The 24365-nt window shown below is 34.5% G+C and overlaps 1 protein-coding gene across 3 annotated transcripts in view; it reads right to left on the bottom strand.

The window, feature by feature from the left end:
* Nucleotides 1–24365, bottom strand: part of NCAM2 (neural cell adhesion molecule 2) — a 285939-nt gene that overhangs the window by 50417 nt on the left and 211157 nt on the right. For all 3 annotated transcript variants that reach the window (XM_040576190.1, XM_040576175.1, XM_040576184.1), the window contains exons 10-12: nt 23120–23307; nt 19766–19862; nt 8899–9072 (exon numbers count right to left, since the gene is read on the bottom strand). In XM_040576190.1, coding sequence (XP_040432124.1) covers nt 8899–9072; nt 19766–19862; nt 23120–23307 — 459 coding nt within the window. The remainder of the gene's footprint in view (nt 1–8898; nt 9073–19765; nt 19863–23119; nt 23308–24365) is intronic.

The raw sequence follows: 24365 nt of genomic DNA, 5'->3' as shown, positions 1-24365 counted from the left end.
ATTGAAATAAAACTAATAAATGAAATAATCTGGTGGGAGAATTATAGTTATAAAATGTACAGTGCTATACATTAATGAAAACAAAGTAAGCAATACAAAGCCCCCAGAAAAGAGCGCATTACTGGACTGACAACACAGTTTATAATATATTGAACAAACACGAATTCAGAAGAAGGGTTTTGTCATTTTACATCACTTATGATGTAGCAATGAATAGGTTTTCTTTAGAAGACTTTCTAATTCCAAGTTAATTTTCTAGTTGATATTTTTAAAAAGCAACTTTCATTCTGTATTTAATCGAAATCACAGCATAGCACACAGTTCAGAAACAAAAAAAATCCTTTTTGTTCCAAAAGAAACATTTTTGGAACAAAACCAATCTACTGAGATGGATCATTATACCAGTAAATTGTTCACATAACCTGATTCAAAATAGAAACATACTTGCATGAACTGTTTATCAACTGATGCATTTTCTCAAATGTTTTAAGAAGAAAAAAAAAAAAAAAAGGCCAGTTACTAATTGTATGTAAAGTTTTTAGGCCACAGGCTTACAAAATATATTACTACCATTAGTACCAGACCCCATATTATCAGGATATCTTCTTTTAAATTATTGTGTTGGATCTATTTGACAATAATATAGAATGTTCTATGAACAAATTCTGCCACTTGTACTTGGCAGCCTCTTGTCCTATTAACAAGCCTGTTAACTAGGATTTACCTGTGGTAGATTTTGGTTCTTAACACCAGTAAGATAGAATTTAGATGTTAAACACACGTTCTAACTTAAAAAGAAACAAAACCATGCTAATTTTACATTTATCCGATAGCTTTCTATAGCTGTACACTTTCATTTATCCTTTCTTCATCTCCAAGAATTGGGCATGTTACCTACACTGAAATCTTCAAATTATTCTTGGTTAACTGTCCTGCTACAACGAAAAAAACACAGTCCTTTCATTTAAAATTTGACAAAACGTTTTTGTTATCCCACTAAAAACGTTTGACACTTTAATGAAACAAAAGATCTTCTTTGGCTTTTCAAGAAAATATACTGTAGAAAGTTGCCCAAACACAGAACCGATACCTTTGGTTAGATCACTCAAACAGGATATGGAAGATGAAGGTTTAGGATTTAGTTATCTAGCTATTTAGTTAAATCTGGCATCTATAATCAATCTCCGTTCTTCCTGTTCTTTGGACTTTCTTTTCTTGAAGAACGTTTGAAGATATTTCCACCTCCTTTTTCTGATATGTGTGCGAGATAGGGTAGGTCACGAAAAAATATTATTAAAATTTGTATTAGTTTTAATGCTAAGGTTTTTAGTGCAATTTTTGCAAAAGCAACCATTCTTTACATAATTATTCTGAAAATTTATAGGAGAAGTAGATGCTGAGGCTTATTTAGTCTGGTGAAAAGAATGCCAAGGGGTGATTGAACAGTCACCTACAGTCCCTTCACAGTGGAATACAAACAGCCGTGTAAGACTTCTCAACTGTGGTGAAGAGAATAATAAGGGCAACAATTATAAGTTGTAGTTTTAGCATGTCCACGCCATACATCAGAAAAAACTCGATCAATGGGAGAGTAATGAAGCATTGAGGAGGTTACACCAAGACAAGAGGGTGAGGAATCTCCATCCTTGGAGGTTAAGACTGACTCAGACAAAGCCATGCCTGACCTGATTCAGGACTGGCACCAGTCTTGCTTCAGGCAGGAGTCCAAACCAGAGTCTATAAAATTAAGAAGAATAATACCTTGGTTCTTGGAATCCAGTTTTCTTCTCTGCTATAAAACTATTCTACACTTCTTAATTTTAAAGTCCACTGATCGAAGAAACAGACAGCCACTTGCAAAGGCCTACAATTAGAACTTTTTATGAGACAATAAAACAATAGAGTAAAATCAATGGGGATTTGGACCACTACCAGATATTCCCAAAATCCTGCAAAAAGAAGGTATTGTTCAAAATGCTTTCTAGCATATGACCGATGTTCTCAGTATACCAGCATGAAGGTTCATTATTAAATATTTATGACTGTAATTGCTGCAATTTTAATAGGAGAAATTGCACAAAATTCACAGACTTACTGCTAAATATAAAATCTGATGAAGTTAAACCTTTCCATAAATAAAATTTATTTTCTGTAGACATTAATTTTAAAATTCTCGTATAACAAAAATTTCTAGGTCAATGATACATTATTGGCGATACGAACACATAGACAACAGAATTAAGTCCTCTAAAGTAAGTAGTACTTTATTGAGTGAATATACTATACTGCATTATACAGTAGAGGAATGACTATTAATCTCATTGCAGAAGGGCAATTAAGGCTCTTATTAAGATCATTTACACTGTTTCATTCATCCCATTTTTTTCTCTTTTTGAACACCCATCAAAGCTAAAAGCACTATTTACTGGAAGACAACCAAGAAAATAAGAGGTTCTTCTAGGGAGAAAAGGGGATCCCAATTATTATGAGACTAAAGAACACGTAGCTTGTTGTTGGATTTTACCTAAACTTTTAAAAGATGGTGTATATATTCCCTGTCTTATATCAAGGTCTGGCATCAACACTGGATTAGGGTGACAAGCAAAAGTGCTAAAATTTGATCTCAAATAGGTGTTTTATAATGACATTCACCACTGCAAGAAAACAAAGACCTCAAGACTGACATAAATATGATTTCAACTTTTTTTTTTTTTTTCTTCTTATATGCAAAGATTATTTTCATTCATAACTTTTTCTTCCCTATCCCATTCCTACATGCTAGACTTTATTTCACCAAAGGAGAATGAAAAGAGTAGGGAGAGGAGAAGTGACAAAAAGCAGTTTTATTTAATGATATTATGAAATGTAACAGAGAGAGGGCTGTGCTATCTCTTTGTTGCTAACCATTTTGTGTGACAGAAGGAAAACTCCATTCATAGTTACTCTATCATTCAATGACCTTGACAATACTTACAGAATATTCTGTCCTCTAAGAACACTGCTGTTTTGTATTACAAAATGTAGATGAAGTTTGTATATGCATGAATATTCCATAAATGTGCTTTATCTTTTTGTAAGCAGATTGGCAATGTAAAATGGATGCAAATGAATACAATACTGATTTGAAAGGCAAAATTTGCAGCTGCACCATGCATCTCACTTATCAGCTATTCACATCTAATATTGCATTGCACAACTCTTTTCTTAACAAGATTTACACTTAGGAGCCAGATCAGCAAGACCTTTACATCGGATCAGCATGTTCACTGCAAATCTATTTGAGAGTGTACCATCATAGAAAGCTTGAAAAGGTCTAAATAGGGACTAGCCAAGAGTTGTCAGTAAAGCAGGAAAAAAATATGACATCACAATAAAGGAACACCAGGTGAAAAATATTTGGAATATTTGGACAACTGTAAACAGAATTACGAACTATTGAGAAGATGAGTATCCTGAGATATTGGCAGTGGTTATATCTGCATGACAGTTGCTTTTAGTTATGAACTCATGTTGTGAAGTATATTTTCTGTTTTTTGTTTTTTTTTTTTTTTTCACTTTTCATGACATTTTATTCACCTTTGAATGTGAAAACTATATTTCATTCTCCTGATGATTCAGGTCTGTATAAAAACCTGAAATACTTAAACCTAGCTTTCCCTTTACACTTCTCACTTTGCAGACTCTCTAATCCATCAATGTAATTTACTTTGAGATATTTATTTCTAATCCAACTTTTCCATCCACACGAGACTTTTAAACCCAAGATTAAGCTGGATGGAGGCCAAAAGTAGCATAGAGATTAGAGGGATGAATAACTAACATACATGCAGGCATACACACAAACTAATTTGAGTAAGTTTTTTTTTTTCTTACCATTTAAACGTAATCTATATTGCTTATAAGCTGCACCCATTCTTTGACTTTTTTTGCAATTTTATGACATATTACAACTTGTATCATGCCATATTATCCCAAGAATTAAGATTTATTAAAATTAAGGGCTCTTTTATTCACACAATTTATTATTGTTGCAAACTATATCATTTTAACTTGTTAATATATATATGCAGTCCCACATTCTGATAATTTTCAGAGCTGTTTTAAGTTGCGAAAACTAATTTTGAATCAAGATAAACATAGTTTCTATCGAAAAAGAGATCCCATGAGGCCCAGCAATAGTATCATATCTGATACAGGGAATGATCCTTTTTTATGGTTTATGCAATTTATTTTTACGGCAATAAATTATTGCCTATTGACTACAGACAATTTCTTAAATTAAACCACTCATTCAAGTCAATTTAACAGTATTATAATCAATGTAAAATTTTAGGATTCTCCATATTGCGTATCATTTGCTGTGGTACAAGTTTGGTATAAAATTACAACACATTCTGGTGGTTTGCTTTTATATATATATTTTTTTTTCATCCAATTATTTAGTGGTCTTAGAGTGTTGCCTACAGGTCAGCTAAATGGAGAACCAGATTCTAAAGCTGAATTCACAACCCAGAAATGTTTTCCATATGACTTATGTCATTATTTAAAATGTACAAAAATCTCTGAGACTTCATGTACTTCTAAATTTCTGGAGTACACACGTGATATTCCAGAAGTGCAGAAACACTCCTTAGGAATAGAAAGTGTCATTTTAGAATTGAATGTGATGAAAATTCTTGTCATAGAGAGCCAAATCTGACAGCAATGCCAAGGAATTGAGTGTCTCAAATACTTACTAAAAATATATGTTCCCACTTGAGCAGGCTAATGAGCATTTTTTCCTTCTGCTTTCACTGCTTGCACTAAACGCTAATGTCTTGAAGATTTTTAACTATTAAAATAATTTTGAATGCTGACTAACCCTACCAAAATATTTGCAATTTATTTGTTTGATCTACAAACTAGGCTGCCATACTCTACTTAGTCATTAAGACCATTAATAAAATTATTAATTTATATGGTCTTCTTATCTCTCAGAAGCCCATTTGTCATTCTTCCTAGTTTAATGGTGAAGCATTGTTACACAACCAGAAAGTCTTTAATAAGAAACTGGGTCCAATCTCATGCATTAGTGCAAAGGAAGTGTACAGTATAAAACCTACAATGTAAGATGTAGTACATGAGAATGGTTATTAAGCCATATATTAGATTTCCTCTCCATGACAATAACAAGTAATTGCTATATTTTAACATAATTTCTTATTTTTGTTTCTGAAATCTCAGCAGAAAATCATACAGTGTGAATTTCTAAAGTCTTCTGAAAGAATGTCTGCTCATCTGATGACTATCGAGAAGTCTTGCTTAAAGACAAAAAATGAAGTTCAGTAGCGTTACCCAAAAACCTGAGCTGTACATACAAAAAAAACCACCACATTTTCGTCAGTCATATACTCTGGGGCTCTCTACCCTTCACAGGCTCAGGCCACTGGCAGGCCAGGCTCCATCTTCCCGCAGCCCTGCCCTGCCCAGCCATGGGCTGACCCATCTGGGCCCACACATGGGCCCATGGCCTGGCCTGGCCTGGCCAAGGCCCAGCCCTGGTAGCAGGGAGATGCCTGGTGCCCAGTGGCAGGTGCTGGGGCTAACCCGTGGGGTGCTGGGTGGCTTTGCGGCTGGTGGGGTGGTGGAACAGGGCCTGCCTGCAGACCCTGCATGGCCCCCCTGGGAGCCTCCAGAGCCCTGGCCCACGGAGAGCCCCACCACACCCTGGGACTATAGGGCTGAAATGTACTTGTAACAAGACAGTTTTCATATTCAGCAGAGCACCTAGTAATTGCAGGAAAATCTATCTACCATTTGCTTGCTGATCTCTTGGCGAACTATGCTAGTGTTGATTAAGACTTTTAAATTCCTAAATAGCTGAAGTTTGCGTATCAGAATGATTGCTTCACTTTTTGTGCTCTCCTTCAATAGCTGCAATCAGTGCAGCCTTTCAAATGAAATATTCTTCATTATAAAAGACAAAGGAGAGGGAATAGGGAAGCAGATAGTCTTGGATACAGCTCCAGGACTCCGGAATTTTTTCCTTAATTTGATCAGAAAACATTTCAAACTAGTATAGTTTAAGAAAAAGCCAACTTCTGAGGGAGACTTTGAAGAAACGAGCAAGGAGCATCCCAGATGAAATGAATTGCAAGCTATTTGAACAGATTTGCACAGAATTCATTTCATATTGCTTAATTTTCCTGATTAAACTTGCAAGAAGGCCTAACAGCTTCAGTTAGGATTTTTCATATAAATAAAAACAGTTATAATCCTACTTCTAGAAAGCTTTATACATGGCTATTAGGTCATAATTATGAGAAAATTAATGACTTGTTAGTGTTAGTAGCAATTCATTTCAAAAACTTTTTGAAACATCAATCATTTGCTAACACTTTATTTATAAACTAACGTCTATAACTACCTTGCCATGATGTTTGTTTCATTTAAAAATATATATATATTGTTCATTTTATCGGTTTAGAGCTGTTCTTTATTGACTATATGAAGACAACCACACCATTCCTCCTGGTCACAGCACAGGGGGACCAGAAGACCCACTTCAGCCCTGACAGTCCCTGTATTGGAAGACTAACAGTCTTTCAGGCACTACTTTCTCCAGCATGTATGGTCTTCTGCCTTTCCCCATTAAAGACAGTCTTGAAATTTACACATTACCTACACTGTGGCAAGAAAGGGCTGCAGTACTGTTTTATTGCTCCTGAGTTAAATCAATCTGACCAAAAGCAATCCTGTAAAATTGCAGCACGGTTGCATCACTGGATGCTGGGAAAAAAATCATGAGTCATGCATTATGTATGCATCATTACTCGAGTTGTGCATGCAGTTAACTATACCTGTGTAAAAGTGTTTATATCTGAATCTTAACCATAAACCTGTCTCAAAAATTTGAACAGACAAAAACAGTGATTTTGTTTCCATTAAAGAATATTGACCAAGTATGGAAATTATGATGACTGAACTACAAATTGTAACACAGAATACTAACTACATGTAGTCTAAACACCATCCTCCCTCAAACCTCACTCAGCCAAGCAGGTATTGAGGTATCGCAGGAAAGTGGTCCTTAGCTACTTAAGCACAATGAGAAACTGCCTCTAAAGCATGTAATATTTTTTATCATTCAAAAGACTTGCAAGTATCTTTAATGTCTTAAGGAAGGATAAACAACAACAAAAAAAAGCCTTCACTCTAACAAAAGCTTCATTAAAAATGCTTTCGTGAACTGAAAATAGGGATTCAGAAGAGGATATCTCAGTGTTACCTACCATGAAAATGTAAATAAGCCCAGAAAGAATGAAGAGAGGTTTAAGTGGATGTTTTAGAAGACTTGCTAAAACCCTCTCAGGAAACAGGAAAAGGATGATTTTTTCAGAAAGACTCCAGTTACAGTTAACAGTATTGTCATAAAAAATACACTAGTACTGTTTTTTGCCATCTCCATCTTGGAGGACCTTTTCTGCTCTGGGCTGTTCAGTCCTTGTTTTGGCATCTTTTTTTTTTTTTTTTTTTTGGCCATATAGTATGTTACAAATAGAACAAAATTTTAACTCATGGAGTATCTGCAAGAGCTTCTGATAAATGCCTTTTTGATCCCTTTTGATTTCCCTATCAAATTATGTAGTGTAGAATCAACAAGGTTTACAAAACAAGATGCCTCCTGCTTAGCAAATAAATTCTGAAGTAGCTTTTCATCTCTAACACAGTAGTTCATAGATAAATTCAGAGAAATATAGGGTATACATATATATATTTTATCAGAGAAATTTATTGCCAATTCATTGAAGAAAGCAGCTAAGGGAAAAAAAAGCCTCAAATGTGGTCCAAAACATAACATTAAAAGGGAAGAGGTACACCAATATCCATTAATATTATATTAATTAATTATATTAATTATACTATATATAATATATAATATATAATATATAAATATTATATATATATATATAATATATATTATATTATATTAATTAATAATGATGGGATGTGAAAGAGAAAGAGAAAAAAAAACTTTAGATCATATCCTACACTTATTCTCCCCTCACAGTGGTGATAGCTGCAAAACAATTAATCTCCAGCTGTATATATCATAACACTGTTGGGGTTGCTTTAACTTGCACTACCTGTTAAAAACACTGGAGAGTAAATATAGATGCAGGGGATTACTCATCTGTTAAAAGTACTTTGTTAACGTTAATCTGTCTAAATACCCTCCCTGGGCATGTACAAAGAACTCTTGTCTATTCTGGGAGGCTTACAGAAGTGAAAAGAAGGCCTTTAGAGAAGTGAAAAGAAGGCATAGACCTGGTAATGAACTGGACCCATTTATAGCATCCCCACCAATATAATAGATAGAAAACAATATAATATCCAACAAATGTATATAATGCATCACTTGTTGAACAATACTTTATAGATATGCTTTTGAAACAGATATAATGAAGATAAACAGGCATGTAGAAAAGTTGCTAGGTAGTTAAAAATCAGTAGTTAATCCCCAGGATAAAATATCATGTAATAGCTTACTCAAAATTTTAAGTTAATTGCGTATGTAATGCATATTCTCAAACTAAGTCCTCTGTGATTTCTACTATCTTTGAAATTTATAGCTTCGAACATACTCTTTGTCTCTACTTGACAGGAAAATGAAAAAATGTGAAATAATCATGAATTTGTTCACCAAAATTATGTAAAACTAAAAATTAACTGTTGACATTAGATCAGAGCAAGATTCTGATCGGTGCTAGGAGGTCTGATTTTATTAACATTAACTGAAGATACAACCGCTGGACTAAGAATAATGGAGAAACAGAGGATCAATTAACACACACTTGAATTCTTTTTCTTTGATATTCTTTCAATTAAAATACTTCAATTTATTTTTTGTAGACTTACTTTGAACTCCATGGGAGCGAACTATCTTCCAGGTTTCTGAGGCTACCTCTTTTACATCCACTTGGTAATGATGAATGGGCACACCTCCATGTGAATCTGGCTTATTGAATGAAACTTTGGCAGTGGTTTGTGACAACTCTAAAACCCGTACTCCATAAGGATTTGATGGCACATCTAGAAAAGTACAAACATCAATTCAATAATCAACAGCAACAAGGCAGACCTAAACTAACAGTTGATAATTTACCCCAAGAAGTCTCCTTAGCATCTTGAAGGGGGAAGAAAATATTGAACATGATGAAATAATGTTTGCTTTAGATAAACAACTTAAGCTTTCTAATATGAAGCTGTAAGAAAGCTACATTTATTTTCTTGTATGGTAAAGTCATGACAATCATTTTCCATTTCTGTCTTTTATAATATGATCTTTTTTAATAGCTAACTTTGTCACAGGCAAATGTAAATGCTGATTGATTAGTTTACTATATAATTATGTAAAGGAGAATAACAAACTTAAATCATATTTAACAACAGGAACAGTTCTGGCTAAATAGATCATTCAGAGTCTGAATTCTTCTAAATGAGACTATGACGAAAAACTGTAGAAATCATTTGGCCATTTTCATGAAACTCTGAAACACAGCTGAACATATAAATCTTTTTTTTTTCTTTTTCTTTTTCGTTTTTTTTTTTTTTTTAAATAGACTGGGTTCCAACCTCCTAGCAAGAAATATTAAAAGAAGGTTTCTTTTCTCGTTTCAGTTTAAGAAATATTTACAAAATAGGTTAAAAGAAAGATTTTCTCTGAAATCAAAAGCAAATACATTATTTTCAAAGTAGAATAGAACTAGGAAAATAAAGCAGGTGTTTGTACTGTTGAAATGCTAGACATGAAATAAAGGTGAAAAATTAACCTTAGGGTCAGTACATCCTCCAAAATGGAAACATTATCTTACTCTTACAGTGTATGACCAAGCTATCAAACAGAAGACAAAAAACTAACTTTTCTAATTGTCCTAGGTTATAAAGTGTTAGAATTACAAAAATGTGTACTGAAAATACTAGGAAGAATTTTTTGTTCTGTGGACTGAGAATCAAGGATTTGAAACACTTATATATTCTCTTCTAATACATTTGACATTTATTTGCATATCTACTTACAGATTTGACATTGTTTTTGTCTCTCTGGTATGGAAAGTATGTTTATAAAGAAAAGCAAGAGCTTGAGCCAAAGCTGATCATTCAGTCAGTGGGTACTGAGCCATTTGCATAAAATGTAGTCTGTATTCAAGGGCTGTCAGGCAGTTGGGAATAAAAAGAGAATCAATCTGAACTTCAGTCAGTACTGGTACTTGAATGAAAATGAGCCAAAAATTGTTATAAAATATTAAGAATGGGTTTTAGGACACACTCAGCCATGAATTCTCATGAAAAGGATACCTGCCAAAGATGCTCTAAAGGGGATGATTTATCTAACCTTTCAATAATCAGGTACCTATATTTTTCCAGAAAAAAAATCTCTTAGCAGAGTTGAGTGTCTGAATGCTAATATCATACCTCTGTGAATTCTTACAGTTAGCATTTCTGACTATAGGTCTCCTGAAACATCCAATGCTTGGTGCTCACTGGGTTAAAAACAGCATAGATATATTTACAAGGATGAATATTTTTCATATCTTTTACTTAAAGACACAACTAAATGAATCCATGAAGTTTAAGATTTAGGCAGAACGCAAATCTCATCTTGAGGGATTCAAACCTTCAAATATTTTCATATTCAAGGAAGCTTTTCTATCACCAGGATATGGGATGTTGCAGGAAATTTTCACCCTTCTTACTGAAGTTGTATTTTTCTACAGAAAGGAATTCAAGATTCATAGGCAAACAGAACATGGCAGAATGTAACCAAATAAGCTATACATCAAGGAGAAAAGAGAACTGGGTTTTGAATCTTTTTTGAAAGGGTTGCTTAATACTTTGCTTAGGTAATCAAAATATCCATACTTTAAACTAAAATTGATCAAAAGGTGGTTTGTTTTCTAAGAAAAGGAAAGTATGTTGAAAAAAAAAACTTTTTTTTAATGATCACTCAGAAGAAAAACTAGTTCTATGAGTTGCTTGCTAAGTAACCATTGATCCCAAATTCAGAAGAGGATAAGGATTAGAACCAAATTTTGACCTTTCTCCTCCAGATTCTCGTTACAGTTGAGAGCACTAAGCTTTTTCCTGTTAGCATTAGTAACTTAAGCACTGTCCTGTGGACAGCTTCTTTTCTCTCTCTCATTCTGTTCTGACAGGAGAGGGAAAAATCCAGCATAAGTATGCCAGCAAAGCAGGCCAGGATAGCCAAAGTAAAGTAGCATAGCACTGTATGAGAGATGCAGAAACCAACTGCATGCAGAGATGAATATGGCTCTCCAGTACTGAAGATGAATGGCCTTAGCTAATTTTGAGCTAAAAGATGGTATGGATACCTACAGTATTATGAATAGTTCCTAAACACTTTTACTTCCTTTTCTGTTGTTAAAAGAGCTCAAAATAGAAACAAATTATTTTGTATAAGGTTGAATGAATATTTAATTTCACTGAGATTAGTTTCATGTTACTTTTTGTATGCTCTTTTTATGAGTCAATTCACTGTTATTTCTGTTTGGATCAAAACAATTTTTTGGTCAATGGTGTGAATCAAATACACTTTATTTATATATCCATTCTATTCCTGAATTTCAAAATGTTAAGGACATCTCTTTTCCTTGTGTGTTCATGTCTGTATATGATTAACTATAATAAACATGGCATAGGAAGCAGACATCCTTAAGGAACCTTACATTCTCCACTGAAGATTCAAGAATAATTTCTGCCAAATGAACATATGGTTCCATTTGGTAGTAAACAAAAAATGAAGCTCCAGTGAAAACCCAGTAAAATCTTTTGCATAACTAGCATAATGCTATGTGTTTAAAACTCATTGTAAAATGTATCCACAATATTATTTTATATATGCATCCCATAATATAAGCTACCGATATATGTGTAGGTAACTTTTATACAATTTTCAGAGTTGAACTACATCAGTGTTTTATTTTAAGAAAGAATGAATCACCTGAATAAAATATAACAGGAGACACATTCCTAGTCAAAATAAGAAACAAATAATAGCGACTCCATTGAAAAAGAGCGAAATACCTACCAACTCCTTCAGATTAGGTAAATCTATAACATTTTTCCCAAAGAAGATCATTAGCAATATAATGAACTGAATCTAATTTAGTAGTTCTCTATTGAGCATGAATTTGATCATGCAAAGTAAACAGCTCTCTGGTCCCGATCTACCTAAACACTTCAGTACTTGAGCTCTCTGTTCCCTGTCAGCTGAAATTATTTAGAGCAGATTTTTGTGTTAGAATAGTAAGGCTTTGGCTCAATGTTTAGCAGGAGTAAAGAATAATTTGCAAGGTTGTGTGCACTGAAGTCTGCCCCTGGAAGGACAAAACTGTGGATGCTTCTTGTTCTTTTACTTTCTAAAACCAAACCAAACCAACCAGTGAATCTTCTAAGAGGTTAGCTATGGGCAGTGATTACTTTTTTCATATACTGTTATGGATATAAGCTGAAGTACTATACTGTAGAAAAAAAGTGTGGACAGATGTAGGTATAGTCTCTTTAGAAGTTCCACTGATATCTTTGGTGTCATTAAACTGCTGTTAAAACATGGAATAATTGAACAACAGTTCAGCTTATAAATTGTAATGTCATTAAAAAAAAAAAAAGTATCAGTCAACTTCATCTTCTTTTCACACTATTTCTCTGCTAATGTATGATGTCAAAGAATTACTTAAAAATAAAAGAAAAAAGGACCCCAAAATATTAAGTGGAAAATTCAACTTAATATATTAGGTACTCAGTGCATAAAGCTGGTTAGCACACATGAACTTTGTGATGCATTGGCCTTAATTAAGTAGAAATTAGTTTAGTTCCAAGAACAGCACTGCAGCTGATAGAAAAATACACACGGAATTATGAGTACATATTTATCTCCACAGCTATGTAAATACTCTTTCAAGCCTATTACATTTTACTCAACCCATTCAATAAATGACCAGTCTTTATCACCAGAGATTTTCTTTTCAAGCTACTTTTTGGATAGTTTTACGGAGGAAAATAATTTTATTTCTGGGAGTTTAGCAGTCCTGGTATAAATGGGGGAAAGAAGTAATGGTGTGGGAGTACGTTGTGGGGTCAGAGATTTATCTTCCAGTTAGTTCTTGTCTCATTATCTCCTGTCAACACGTTCCTACTACAGTTCTGCAGCTTTTCCTGACTGCATACATCTGGCATATAGACTGACTATGTCTAAATGCTGAATATAAGTACTATCAGGAGCATAGCAGGGAAAGAGATGCAGCAGGGAGTACATCTTTGGAGTTAAAGATCTTGGTGAAACAGTTCATCCTTGTGCATCCTTGGAATGGAAGAAAAAAATTCAATATTAAATGCACAGATAAGGTCCAGTCTTGCCTTGATGTCTTTGATTGGGGAAAACTACAATAAATTTATTTTATCATATCACTGGGGGTTCTGGAAAAATAAGGAATGGATAAGGAACCAGGACCACAGCTCGCACGTAAATACATAAATAATAAAGAATAATAAGATACATGCACACAAAGCAAAAACAATTGCAGTGCTGACAGTTTTACACACATGCTATATTATGCTGCTTTTTATTATTACATATCCTTTAGCTGATGCTGATACAGAAGATGTACATGGCAAGTTTTAGGGCTGAGATCTAGATTTTAGATCTGCCCATGTTTTATGAAGGTAAATGGGCATTAGGCAGCAGCAAGGCAAAAGTTATACAAAAAAAAAAAAAAAAAAAAAAAAAAGGCAGCCCAGCAATCCTAAAACAGTCAGTAAGACCCCAAAGCACTGTTTTGGCACAGAACATGACTACCTTCTTTTGTCGTATTATTTTCCAGGGAAAATAAAGTCCTATTTCTTTAATTTTATTTTAACTGTATGAAAACAGGAATATATGGAGAAACAAGGAACAACATCCATTAACCAGTCCCAAAGTGCCAGCACCAAAAATCCAGATTAGTAAACTGTTAAATTTGATGCTGTAGTTCTCATCACTTATGGATCAACCTTTTTAAATCTTGAACATCAACTGATTCCATAAGACTGTTTACAGGATATAATTTCTGTGAAGCTCATTTATTGTCTTTCCCATTTCTTCATTTGCTCTTGATGTCATTATTCCCCATCTTCACTGACTTTCTGTGTATACAGGAGACTTAAGATATATTTGATAATTTGATTAATTGGGAATTCTCCATGTCTAATGACATCATAGAATGCATTTTAATTTTCCTTTTTGATTCCCTGTAACATTGCTTTAGAATGGAAACAGATATAGCATCTCTCATTTCTTAAAGTTTTATTATACATTACCATTAACGTTAAAATTTATTATATGTTACCACTTCCTAAATGCTGTAAGATCCTTGGTATTCTATGGTAAACTGTGCAAAACATGAAACGGATGATTTGGCAAGACAAGTTTGTAATTCATCATCAGAGTTGTATGATGTAACTAATTTTCAAACTGTATGCACTTCTTATTGGTGTGGTTTCTGCCAACAGTTGCTCCTGTTAACACTGTGTCACTGTTGGTCTCTGTGCTTAGCTGCAATTCCAGGCATGATGTGGTGAGATGTTCAAATTTCATCAAAAATAAAAGTATCCTCCTATGTGCAAAGACTGAAAGAAAAACTAAGGCAAAAAGACAAATCAACTATTCATCTGAACTTTCAACCCCTTTCCTGTCCCAGAATAGAGGAAAGAATGGGGAAGGGAAGTCTAGAGAAAGTAAGGCCAGGAGAGCCTTGGAGGTGAATCATGGTTTACATTCAGGGTCTCTGGATTCAGTCTAACTTTATACTGTCATGTGCAAAATACACATCAATATCTAAAGGAAAGAATTGAAAAAAAATCCAGTTTAGCTGTGTCATAACTTCAACATTTACCATTTTAAGATAGTAAATTATCTATTCCAACAACATTGTACTAGATCATTGATAGCCATACAGTTTTCTATTCGTCTACCCAAAAGCATTTGAAATAACAATAATGAGATCTCAACAAAAAGGAAAAATGCTTTACTAGTTAATATAAACTACCTACATACTGACATTTCACATTATCTACGACTAAACTTGATCTGGGCAAATCTAGGAATATCTGTGCTCACCTCAGGCTCTGAAAGCCATTGGGACAATCTGCCAAGCTCACCTGCTTGTCAAAGCCTAAGCCTGTCATAGAGAAAAAACAGAGTATAAGTAGACTTCTAAAACAAAAGCTGTGGATGTGATGTGAGGCAATTCATTTGCAGTGGCAAGAAATGAAAAAGACTGTGGATCTTCTTGTATTTCACATGTTACTCACATACCAATTTAAATGCTTAAGCAATGAGAAAAGAGGATGTCACTCATGGTGTTTTCAAGGGCTGATCACTACCAGTCAGGTGCTGAGCACACGTAAGTAAGCCTTCAATAAGCACTGAAGATTCTCAGCGTTTTGCAAGTAATGGCACCTTTCAGTGTGAAAGCTTGAATAGGTTGCAGTTCTTCAGTTGCTGTGAAAGATTTAAATGACAGTATCCGGAGTTCAGGCTGATTTAGTAGCTCTGTATAATTACAGTGAGCAAGTATAGTTCTTCTGTCATACACATCGCTATGGTTGCAAATCTAAATTTTGAAAGAAATCTTTTTCTGTCACCAATAAGCCATATTTCTTAAGGAGGGGCAAAAGAAAAAATATAATGATATCGTGCCATATGATCACGTTTTAACTAGTAGTAATAAAAAAAAAAAACACAAACAACAACACCAAAAAAAAGTTTGAATCTGCTGAAAAAAAAAAAAAAACAAAGCAGAAAAATGGAACAAAACATGAAGCAATAAGTCATTCCTGCAGAATTTTAAGAGAAAACAATTCAGTAAAATGATTGTTATTTGTAAAATTTACCCTAGCAGGATACTTTGCTTATTACAATCTCCTAGCTGGAAGAAGTATTTATTTTTCTCTGACAGATCCATTGGAATAGTCTGTTACACCCCAGCATTAGTACTTACAGTCAAAGTGACAAGGAAATCCAGGCTCTATTTAAATGCATGAAAATAATGTTTATTTGGGCAATATCAGTCATTAGGACTTCCTGATTTACTGTAGTAAAACAATAGGGGTAGTAAAACTAGGAAGAAAGCTGCATTCAGCATTTTGTTCCTGACATTATGATGATGTTTCTATCCTCTCTCTCCCTGACTATTTTTCATTTCCAGTCAATGTTAGCTTAAATGCAGAAATTATAACAGAGAAATACATATTTTATTTGCTGTTTTTTTTTTTTTCCCACCAAAAAAAGGCTATTTAGGTACAAATGCTAATAATGTCAGTCTTTCAAGATAGTGTATATTATGCATTACACTGCTGTAAGGATTATCCAGCACAATGGAGTCCTGACACCCTCAAACCCCACATAAACACTTTACCACAATGACATATTAAGGATATATGTTCATCATAATTACTACAAAATTTGAATTTATTCTATTTTCTATTTCATTTCATGTTATAGAATGTCCATATATAGCTCATGCTTAACATAATAACTTCCCATAATGCTTTGTTAGTTTCACTAAATATATACCGATTTACCTTTATTTGCTTACAACCCCAATACATAACTTTCAAAATTGCTGATAACATTTTCTGTGGAATTGACTGAAAAATGTTAAACAAACTCTTGCAAAAATAGAGAATGGTAAGCTGTTTGAAATACTGGAATCAGTAACATCTCTGACATAGCTGTGTTAAAAAGCCAAAACAGCTTGTATGGAGTTATTTTCTCTCGTTCGCATTTCCAGGGGCTCTCATGTGAGAATTAGCTGAAATAAAATGCATTGTTAAAATACCATGTTGTTTTTCAATTAATAATGAGAATTTTTTTTGTATTAAAATTAATTATGTATAAAAGCAAGAAATAAATATATCGCTAAAATAATAATCCTGTAGCATCACTGAGCTGTGACGCTGTTGTCTGTTTTGCAAAATTAGGAAATATTCAGCAGATACAAAATATCTACTGAGATGCTACCATATGTATACACATCTTTATAAAAAAACAGTGCACAGCAGTAACCAGAATCTGACTGCCTCTGTTTCCATTGGCACAATTGCTCCATTTTTTCATCTTCTTTTGTCCTGAGAGGTAAGACACCTGAAGGATTTTTCCTTCCATTTTCTAACATCTATGTTCACGGCTTTAAAAAGGGCTTCTAGTGGCAAGTTTTCTGTTTTTGAGAGGAACTGAGAAATCATTCTTAGCAGATTTCATACTACCCTTCTACTGCTTTTCTTTTCCAGTGGAGCCTCACGTGCATCGAGCCTTAGAGATAATACTCCAGAGGCCAACGTAGCACCTAGCACTGCAGAAGAACAAGCAGAGCAAATGCTGCAGCTGAATCAATAGATACCTGTGTTGCCCCAAAGAGAAAGCCAGGCTGAAGAGAAATAAATGTAACCTGTCTAAAATCAGGGGATTAGGTGCAGTCCTCGTTTGATAGATTTAATAGAAGTCTACAAATCCTATGCCAGTCACAAGATTTACAAAATCGGATCCTTAGTTTCTAGAGGGTTGTCTATTTCCTAAATTAAAGGAGGACAAAAATAACATACAGATAATAGATATAGTTTACCTATTCAAATCAACACTAACTTTCTATAAATCTTGAGATTTCTTAACCAGAGACAGAATAGTTGGTAGAGAAATTAGTTAATAGTGTTTTTCATTAAAATTTAGAGCTTTTCTATTACTACCTTAATTTTGAACGTCACAAGAAGTATTCTTTTTTTATATTTAAAGCCACAAGTAGGACTGGTGAACTGTTACAATCATAATTTTAGTCTTTTTTTATGGAAACTCAAGTGTTCAAGTGGTTCCATTGAAATAAATGGGACAAATGAGGTAAATGATCACGAACATGAATGAAGACCCTACAAACTGTTCTTTTCTACAATTTCTTTTCACACACACACAATGAAATAAAATAAACAAACAAAAAAATGGTTTGGGGTATGAATTAGCTTGTGATTTTCCTTAAATTGGGGAGAGTTTTGTAAGGCAGAATATAAATTTATTGCAGGAAATTAGGACTTAATTGGGACTAAGTAACATGCAAAAGGAAGAGCTAATAGTAGAGTGTAGCATGTAGCTACCAAAGGACAATCAGATTTGCTACACAGCAAATGAAAAAGTTGTCAAATGAAGAAGAATGGATCTTCTGTATGATATAAAATCTTGCCATATCAAAATCTGTTGTTTTTTAAAAGAAAAACTACATTTGCCTATTTTAGGAAGTTCAACTGCTTTGGCCACAGAACAAAGACAAAAGAAAGAGAGTACAGTATTCATGGTAAATGAATATAAATATAAATATATTATAGTATAGTATAGCATATAAAATATATTTAAATATATATATAGTGAGAGAGTTAATAGTAAATGGTGTGTTAGAAATAATTTCCTTAGAAGAAATGGGAAAAAATTTCAAAGCTGTGAACAGCTTAGACCTAAGAAACTTCTTAATAAACAAAACAACCATTTTTTGTAACTCCTGAGACACTAAAAAAAATAATTGCCCTATTGAGCAGTACTATAAAAATTAAAACAATTGGTAGCTTAAAAGAGGTTGTGATTGGACACACACATTTCAGCAATGTACCCACAAAGGCCCTCCTAGTAATAGGGCTCCAAAGAGTTTATATTTTTTATTCAAAAAATATAACAAAAAATTACAGCCGAAACATTCAAGATCATAAAAAATATACAAGCCCTACTTTAAAAAAATATATATACAAGACTGGAAGTGCTCTAATCTTTATTTCTACCTCTACCTTGCAAATATATCAGCCAGTCTGGCAGTATGGTGTGACCTCAAAGTTCCATGAAGAAAATGATCTATAACAACGCATTTTAAGGGGTGTATAGCTTTCAGTTTGGCTGTAACTTTATTACTGTAAACTACATTATAAATCCATAGATGTCATTAAAGGTGGAACAATTTGCATCACCTAAGAATGTAAATCCACATGTCGGGAGATGTCAAAGCTTGCTGAATAAGTGTTGGTCCATTCCTCAACGAAATATCATTGAAAGAAATGCTAAGAAACTCTCATTTAATATTAGTTAATAGTTAATCCTGCTGAAGTTGAAACACACAGTCATATTTTTATATTTGCCTAAGCAATGATAGATGGACCTAAAAATATTCATAAGTTCTTTAACAACTGATTGTAAAACATTTCCGAGCTTAAATTAACTCTGTCTAGCACACCAGGTCAAATTCTGCTTTTAAATAACTAGAACTGCAAATGATAAAAATTCTTTGCTCAAGTATTTCAGTCTTTTCTCTCTGGTTTCTCAAGAAAATACAGGAAAGAAAAAGGAAAAGGACTTTCCTACGTCTTCCTTATTTTTACTGCCTGCAAGCCATATGTCTATCCACTGAGGTAATGAAGACACACTGTTAAAATGTAGGATGTAATAAGGGCAAAGGAAAAAAGTTAACATAATTACATTTCTTCAATTTTCAGAAGGGCTTAAAATTAAATTCAAAGAACATTCATATTTTGAGGGAATTGGCCTATTTTCCTTCGAACTGCTACTCTACTTTTAGAGGATTAAAATTAACTGCAAACATTCCATCGGAATCAAATAAACAGAGAAAATTGTGTCTGAACTTTGTTTTGATGAAAAGAGAAGAAAGATTTAAATAAACTTGTGAACAGTTTTTTAACTTACCAGCTTGACCAAGTGTATACTCCTGATATCTTGTTCCTATTGTGTTTGTGGCTGTACAGTTATACCGTCCAAAATCACTGTCAGATGTGGGAGCAATCTTTAAAATGAATACGATTTGAAAATATTACTTTCTATTCAAATAATAAAGTTCTTTTAAAAAATCAGAAATGCAAATATGTTCTATTTAACCAATATGCAGATGAGTTCTTACTTCAGCCTGTCTAGTATATTCCCCAAAATACAGATCTAGATTCACCCTTTTTCATGTTAAACTCCCCCTTTTCAAATTCAAATTAGGAAATCAAATAATGGGAAATGGTGACATTGTTTATCTCTATAATTTCACTTTTGAACAAGGAAGGAAAAAATTAATAAACTGCACATTTGTTCACAAAGACACTATTTGCACATATTTTGATTAAACTAAGCAATGATAGGTCTGAAAAATGCTGTTCCTATAGATAATGCAAGGATAATATTTTGCTTTTTTTAGTTTATGGGATTCACAATACACTGGACATTCAGGGGTAAAAAAGAAAAGTAGGGAGCAGCATAAGCTTTCTTTGTAGTTAATGTAGTGGCTCTATAACATTTATTCTAGGTGGCATGGGTCTGTATTGACTTGTCAAAATAGCACCAAAGGGTGGATTAACTGCCAACCTATATAAATGAGCAGAACACATTTCAGTGATAGTCCAAACTTTTCTTTAAGGGAACTGTGGAGACTGTTTCTTGGAAAGTTGTGGTTTTGCAAGTGTCAAGTTATCAAAAGCCTCTTTCCTCCATGTAATTTAACATTTGAACCATGTAAAAAAATGATGTTTCAATTAATGTCAGTTAATGTCATTTTTTTTCCTGCAGAATTATTAAGGTAGTCCTGATGACTCCACCCAGTTCAATCAAAATAACTGAAATCCACTTCCAGAAGACTCTAAAACTCATTGGGAGAGGTTAAAGCTAATACGGAATCAAACAATCAAGAATGGTTTGGATTGGAAAGGGCCTTAAAGATCATCTAATTCCAACCCCCTTGCCATAGGCATGGACACCTCTCACTAGACCACGTTGCTCAAAGCCCCATCCAGCCTGGCCTTTAACACTTCCATGGATGGGGCATTCACTGCTTCTCTGGACAACCTGTTTCAGTGCCTCACCATCCTCCAAAAAACAATTTCTTCCTAATATTTAATCTAAATATACCATTTTTTAGTTTAAAACCATTACTCCTTGTTCTATCACTACCTGCCCTGACAAAGAGTCCCTTTCCTGCTTTCTTGTAGGCCCCCTTTAGGTACTGGAAGACTCGCATAAGGTCTCCTTGGAGCCTTCTCTTCTCCAGGCTGATCAACCCCAACTCCCTCAACCTGTGTTAGTAGGAAAGATGCTCCAGCACCTAGATCATCTTTGCGGTCCTCCTGTGGACTCACTCCAACAGGTCCATGTCCTTCTTGTGCTGGGGGCCCCACAGCTGAACCCAGTGCTCCAGGTGGAGTCTCATGAGAGCAGAGCAGAGGGGAAGAATCACCTCCCTCGACCTGCTGGTCATGTTGCTTTTGATGCAGCCCAGGATATGGTTGGCTTTCTGAGCTGCAAGTGCACATTGCCAACTCTTGTTGAGCTTCTCATCCACCAACACCCCCAGGCCCTTCTCCTCTGGGATGCTTTCAATCCATTCTCTGCCCAGCCTGTATTCGTGCTTGGGATTGTCCCAGCCCAGTTGCAGGACCTTGCACTTGGCCTTGTTGAACTTCAAGAGGTATGCACAGGCCCTCTTCTCAGGCCAAAGTCCCCCTGAATGGCAGAGGTCCCTCTGGTAAACCGTGGCACACAGCCTGGTGTCATCGTCAAACTTTCTGGGGGTGCACTCGGTCCCACTGTCCATGTCACCAACAAAGATGTCAAACAGCACAAATCCCAATACTGACCCAGGGGTCAATATTGGAACACCCCTTGTTACTGATCTCCACTTGGACATTGAGCCATTGATGTCAACTCTCTGAGTGTGATCACCCAGCCAATTGATTAATATGTGATGAGGTAAGTAAAAACCATTCATGCTTACCAAGATTTAGCTAACCTGAGTAAACTCACCAAAACCAGAAGCTACATATGAGTTTTCAGGCAAAATAAAGGATAAGTTATTAGAATGACTGAATATTTCCTTTCTGTCTTCTTCCCACAACATAACACAGATCTGTAAATTTATAGTTAATTCCTGTAAAGGCTACAGAGAGCAGATAATGATTTGCTATCATAGATCATTTCTCATCAGATAAATGAATTCACTTGTCATCATACATGCATAAATCAGCTTGTCATTTATTTCAAAATTCTTTATGTCATTATGCTCTATTCTGACATTGTATTACATAATGATCCACATTCTCTTGCTCCCCTCTTATCCAATTTCCCATGGGACAATCACTTAACATCTCACAGAAAACTAGACTTTTCTATTACAAGTAACGCTTCTTCTGAAAGAAGCAACAAAGTAACACACACCGTAAATTTCAAGAAATGAGGTTCATTGTCTGGACTTTAGGAAAAAGACACAGCTTATTTCAGAATATCATATACCTCTTGCTTGGGATCTGATGTAGGACCCCCACTCGTACTAGCCCTACAGCTTCTGAACCATTTTTCCTATGGCAACTGAGAAAAATATGCTGAAGCTGCTAATACTAGATTTAAACGAAGAAAGCTAATTTCCTCCACACTTCTCACATTCAGTCAGGGGAGAGTATCTAGTTGCTGTAACAGGTGAGACCAGGACTGGAGATAGCGGTTGAATACACTTTGTTGTGAAATCACTAATCAAGGAACATGACTTGTTGTACATTACTATTCAGTAGTTCACTATTTAGTCAAGACGATACATTTAGAGATAATAATAAAGATAATAATAATAATAATTGCCATCTAAACCAACTGCAGTTTAGTTTCACTTTCCCCTTCTGGTTTGGTCTTGACTGAAGCCACACATATATTTTTGTATATACCAAGCACCTACCAGATAGTCACTTTAATTTTTACTATCAACCCGATGGATTAATATTATATTTATGCATTTATTTACTTGCAATAAATGAAAGTCACATTAGCGTTCAGTGCAGATGCAAAACTGAACACAAGCCATGTAAATGAGGTTTACTTTCCAAATGTTCACAAGAAATGTGGAGATAAATCAGTTCATACATAGTTTTTATGTTTTGTTTTGTTTTTTTTTAAAGACCTTTACTTATTAAATTATAAATCTTAACCTTAAGCACACTGCATAAGACTTGTGATGGTGCCAAACTGAAGAAGAAATTAATTAACTAATGTCACAATGTTGATTTCTTTTTTAAGCCTTACCTCTAGAATCAGCTTTCTTCCTGCACTGTAGGTCTTCAGATGTGTTGTATTTTTTACAGGTAGAACTAATTTTCCTCTCCTCCACTGAATTGTGGCAGATGGATTTGCCAGCACTTCACATGTTATATTGATGGGATTGCCTTCCCAAGAGTAATGCATGGTTTGATTTGACACAAATGTTGGAGCATCTGAAAAAAGAAAGTAATACACAAATATGTTAACTGTTTTAGTATAAAACATACCATATAACTCTATTGAAGCACTAATCTTCTAAAGTTTTAACTGAATGCTGTTTCAATTTATTACTAACTGTGGCAACATCAGTGTTCAACCCTGAGTTTTTTAAGCTCTTATTTTCATAGGTTTCTCCTCTGCTGAAATTGTTTCAGCTGAAATTCTCAGGAAGAGAAATCTTGCTAATTATATTTAACATTAGGCAATATCAGGCCCTTGAAAGATGTGTCTCAGAAATGACAAAAACTGTTTCATCCCAATGATGAGAAACTCTCCAGCCAGACTCTGGGAAAGGCACAGTACATTTTGTTAGGGTGCATTATTACATGATGTTTAGGGTTCAGTGCACGAAAGTAATAGGCAGGTTCCTTCTCTTGTGACATCTGCAGGTGGATGTGTGGATGTGGCCCTGGGTTCAGTGTTCAGTCAGCACACTGACTTCCCAAGCTGTTTATTACTTCCCAATGGCTGGTGACAAAGGGAGGTGCAGTATGAAACATATATGTACACTGTTCAGTTGCTGATTTTATAGAGTCTCCTTTTGCCATGGAGAAATTACACTCACTCTCTGAATGTTCATAGATGTGTAAATGCTTCACCAATTTCCTATCAGATCATATACTTTATGAAACCTTTCTAAAGAAAGACACTTGGCTGTGTGAATAAACCTAGAATAAAATAATGAAAGAAAAAAGAACACCTAAAATATTGCTATGCATTTTACCTACTTCAGATAAAACATTGTGCATATCAGTATGCTTTCTATTCAGGATAATCTTCATATCAGTTCCTTAAGAAATCATCAAGCTACAGACAAAGAGATGGTGCATCTTCCTTACAAACCTTGCCTGTAAATGGCTATACTAAACATGTAGCCAAACACTGAATCAGATACAGAGAAAACTGCTGGCTTGCAAACTAATTATATTTTTCAGATCACAATGCCAGCAGTGACAAGGCTCTTCCATTCTACTCACTGTTTCCCTGGAAAACAGAAGCAGTTTAATGGTCT

This window comes from Cygnus olor, chromosome 1 (assembly GCF_009769625.2).
Source record: "Cygnus olor isolate bCygOlo1 chromosome 1, bCygOlo1.pri.v2, whole genome shotgun sequence".
Taxonomy (NCBI): domain Eukaryota; kingdom Metazoa; phylum Chordata; class Aves; order Anseriformes; family Anatidae; genus Cygnus; species Cygnus olor.
Note: the sequence above shows the minus strand (reverse complement) of the source record. Positions and strands in the feature narration are given on the sequence as shown.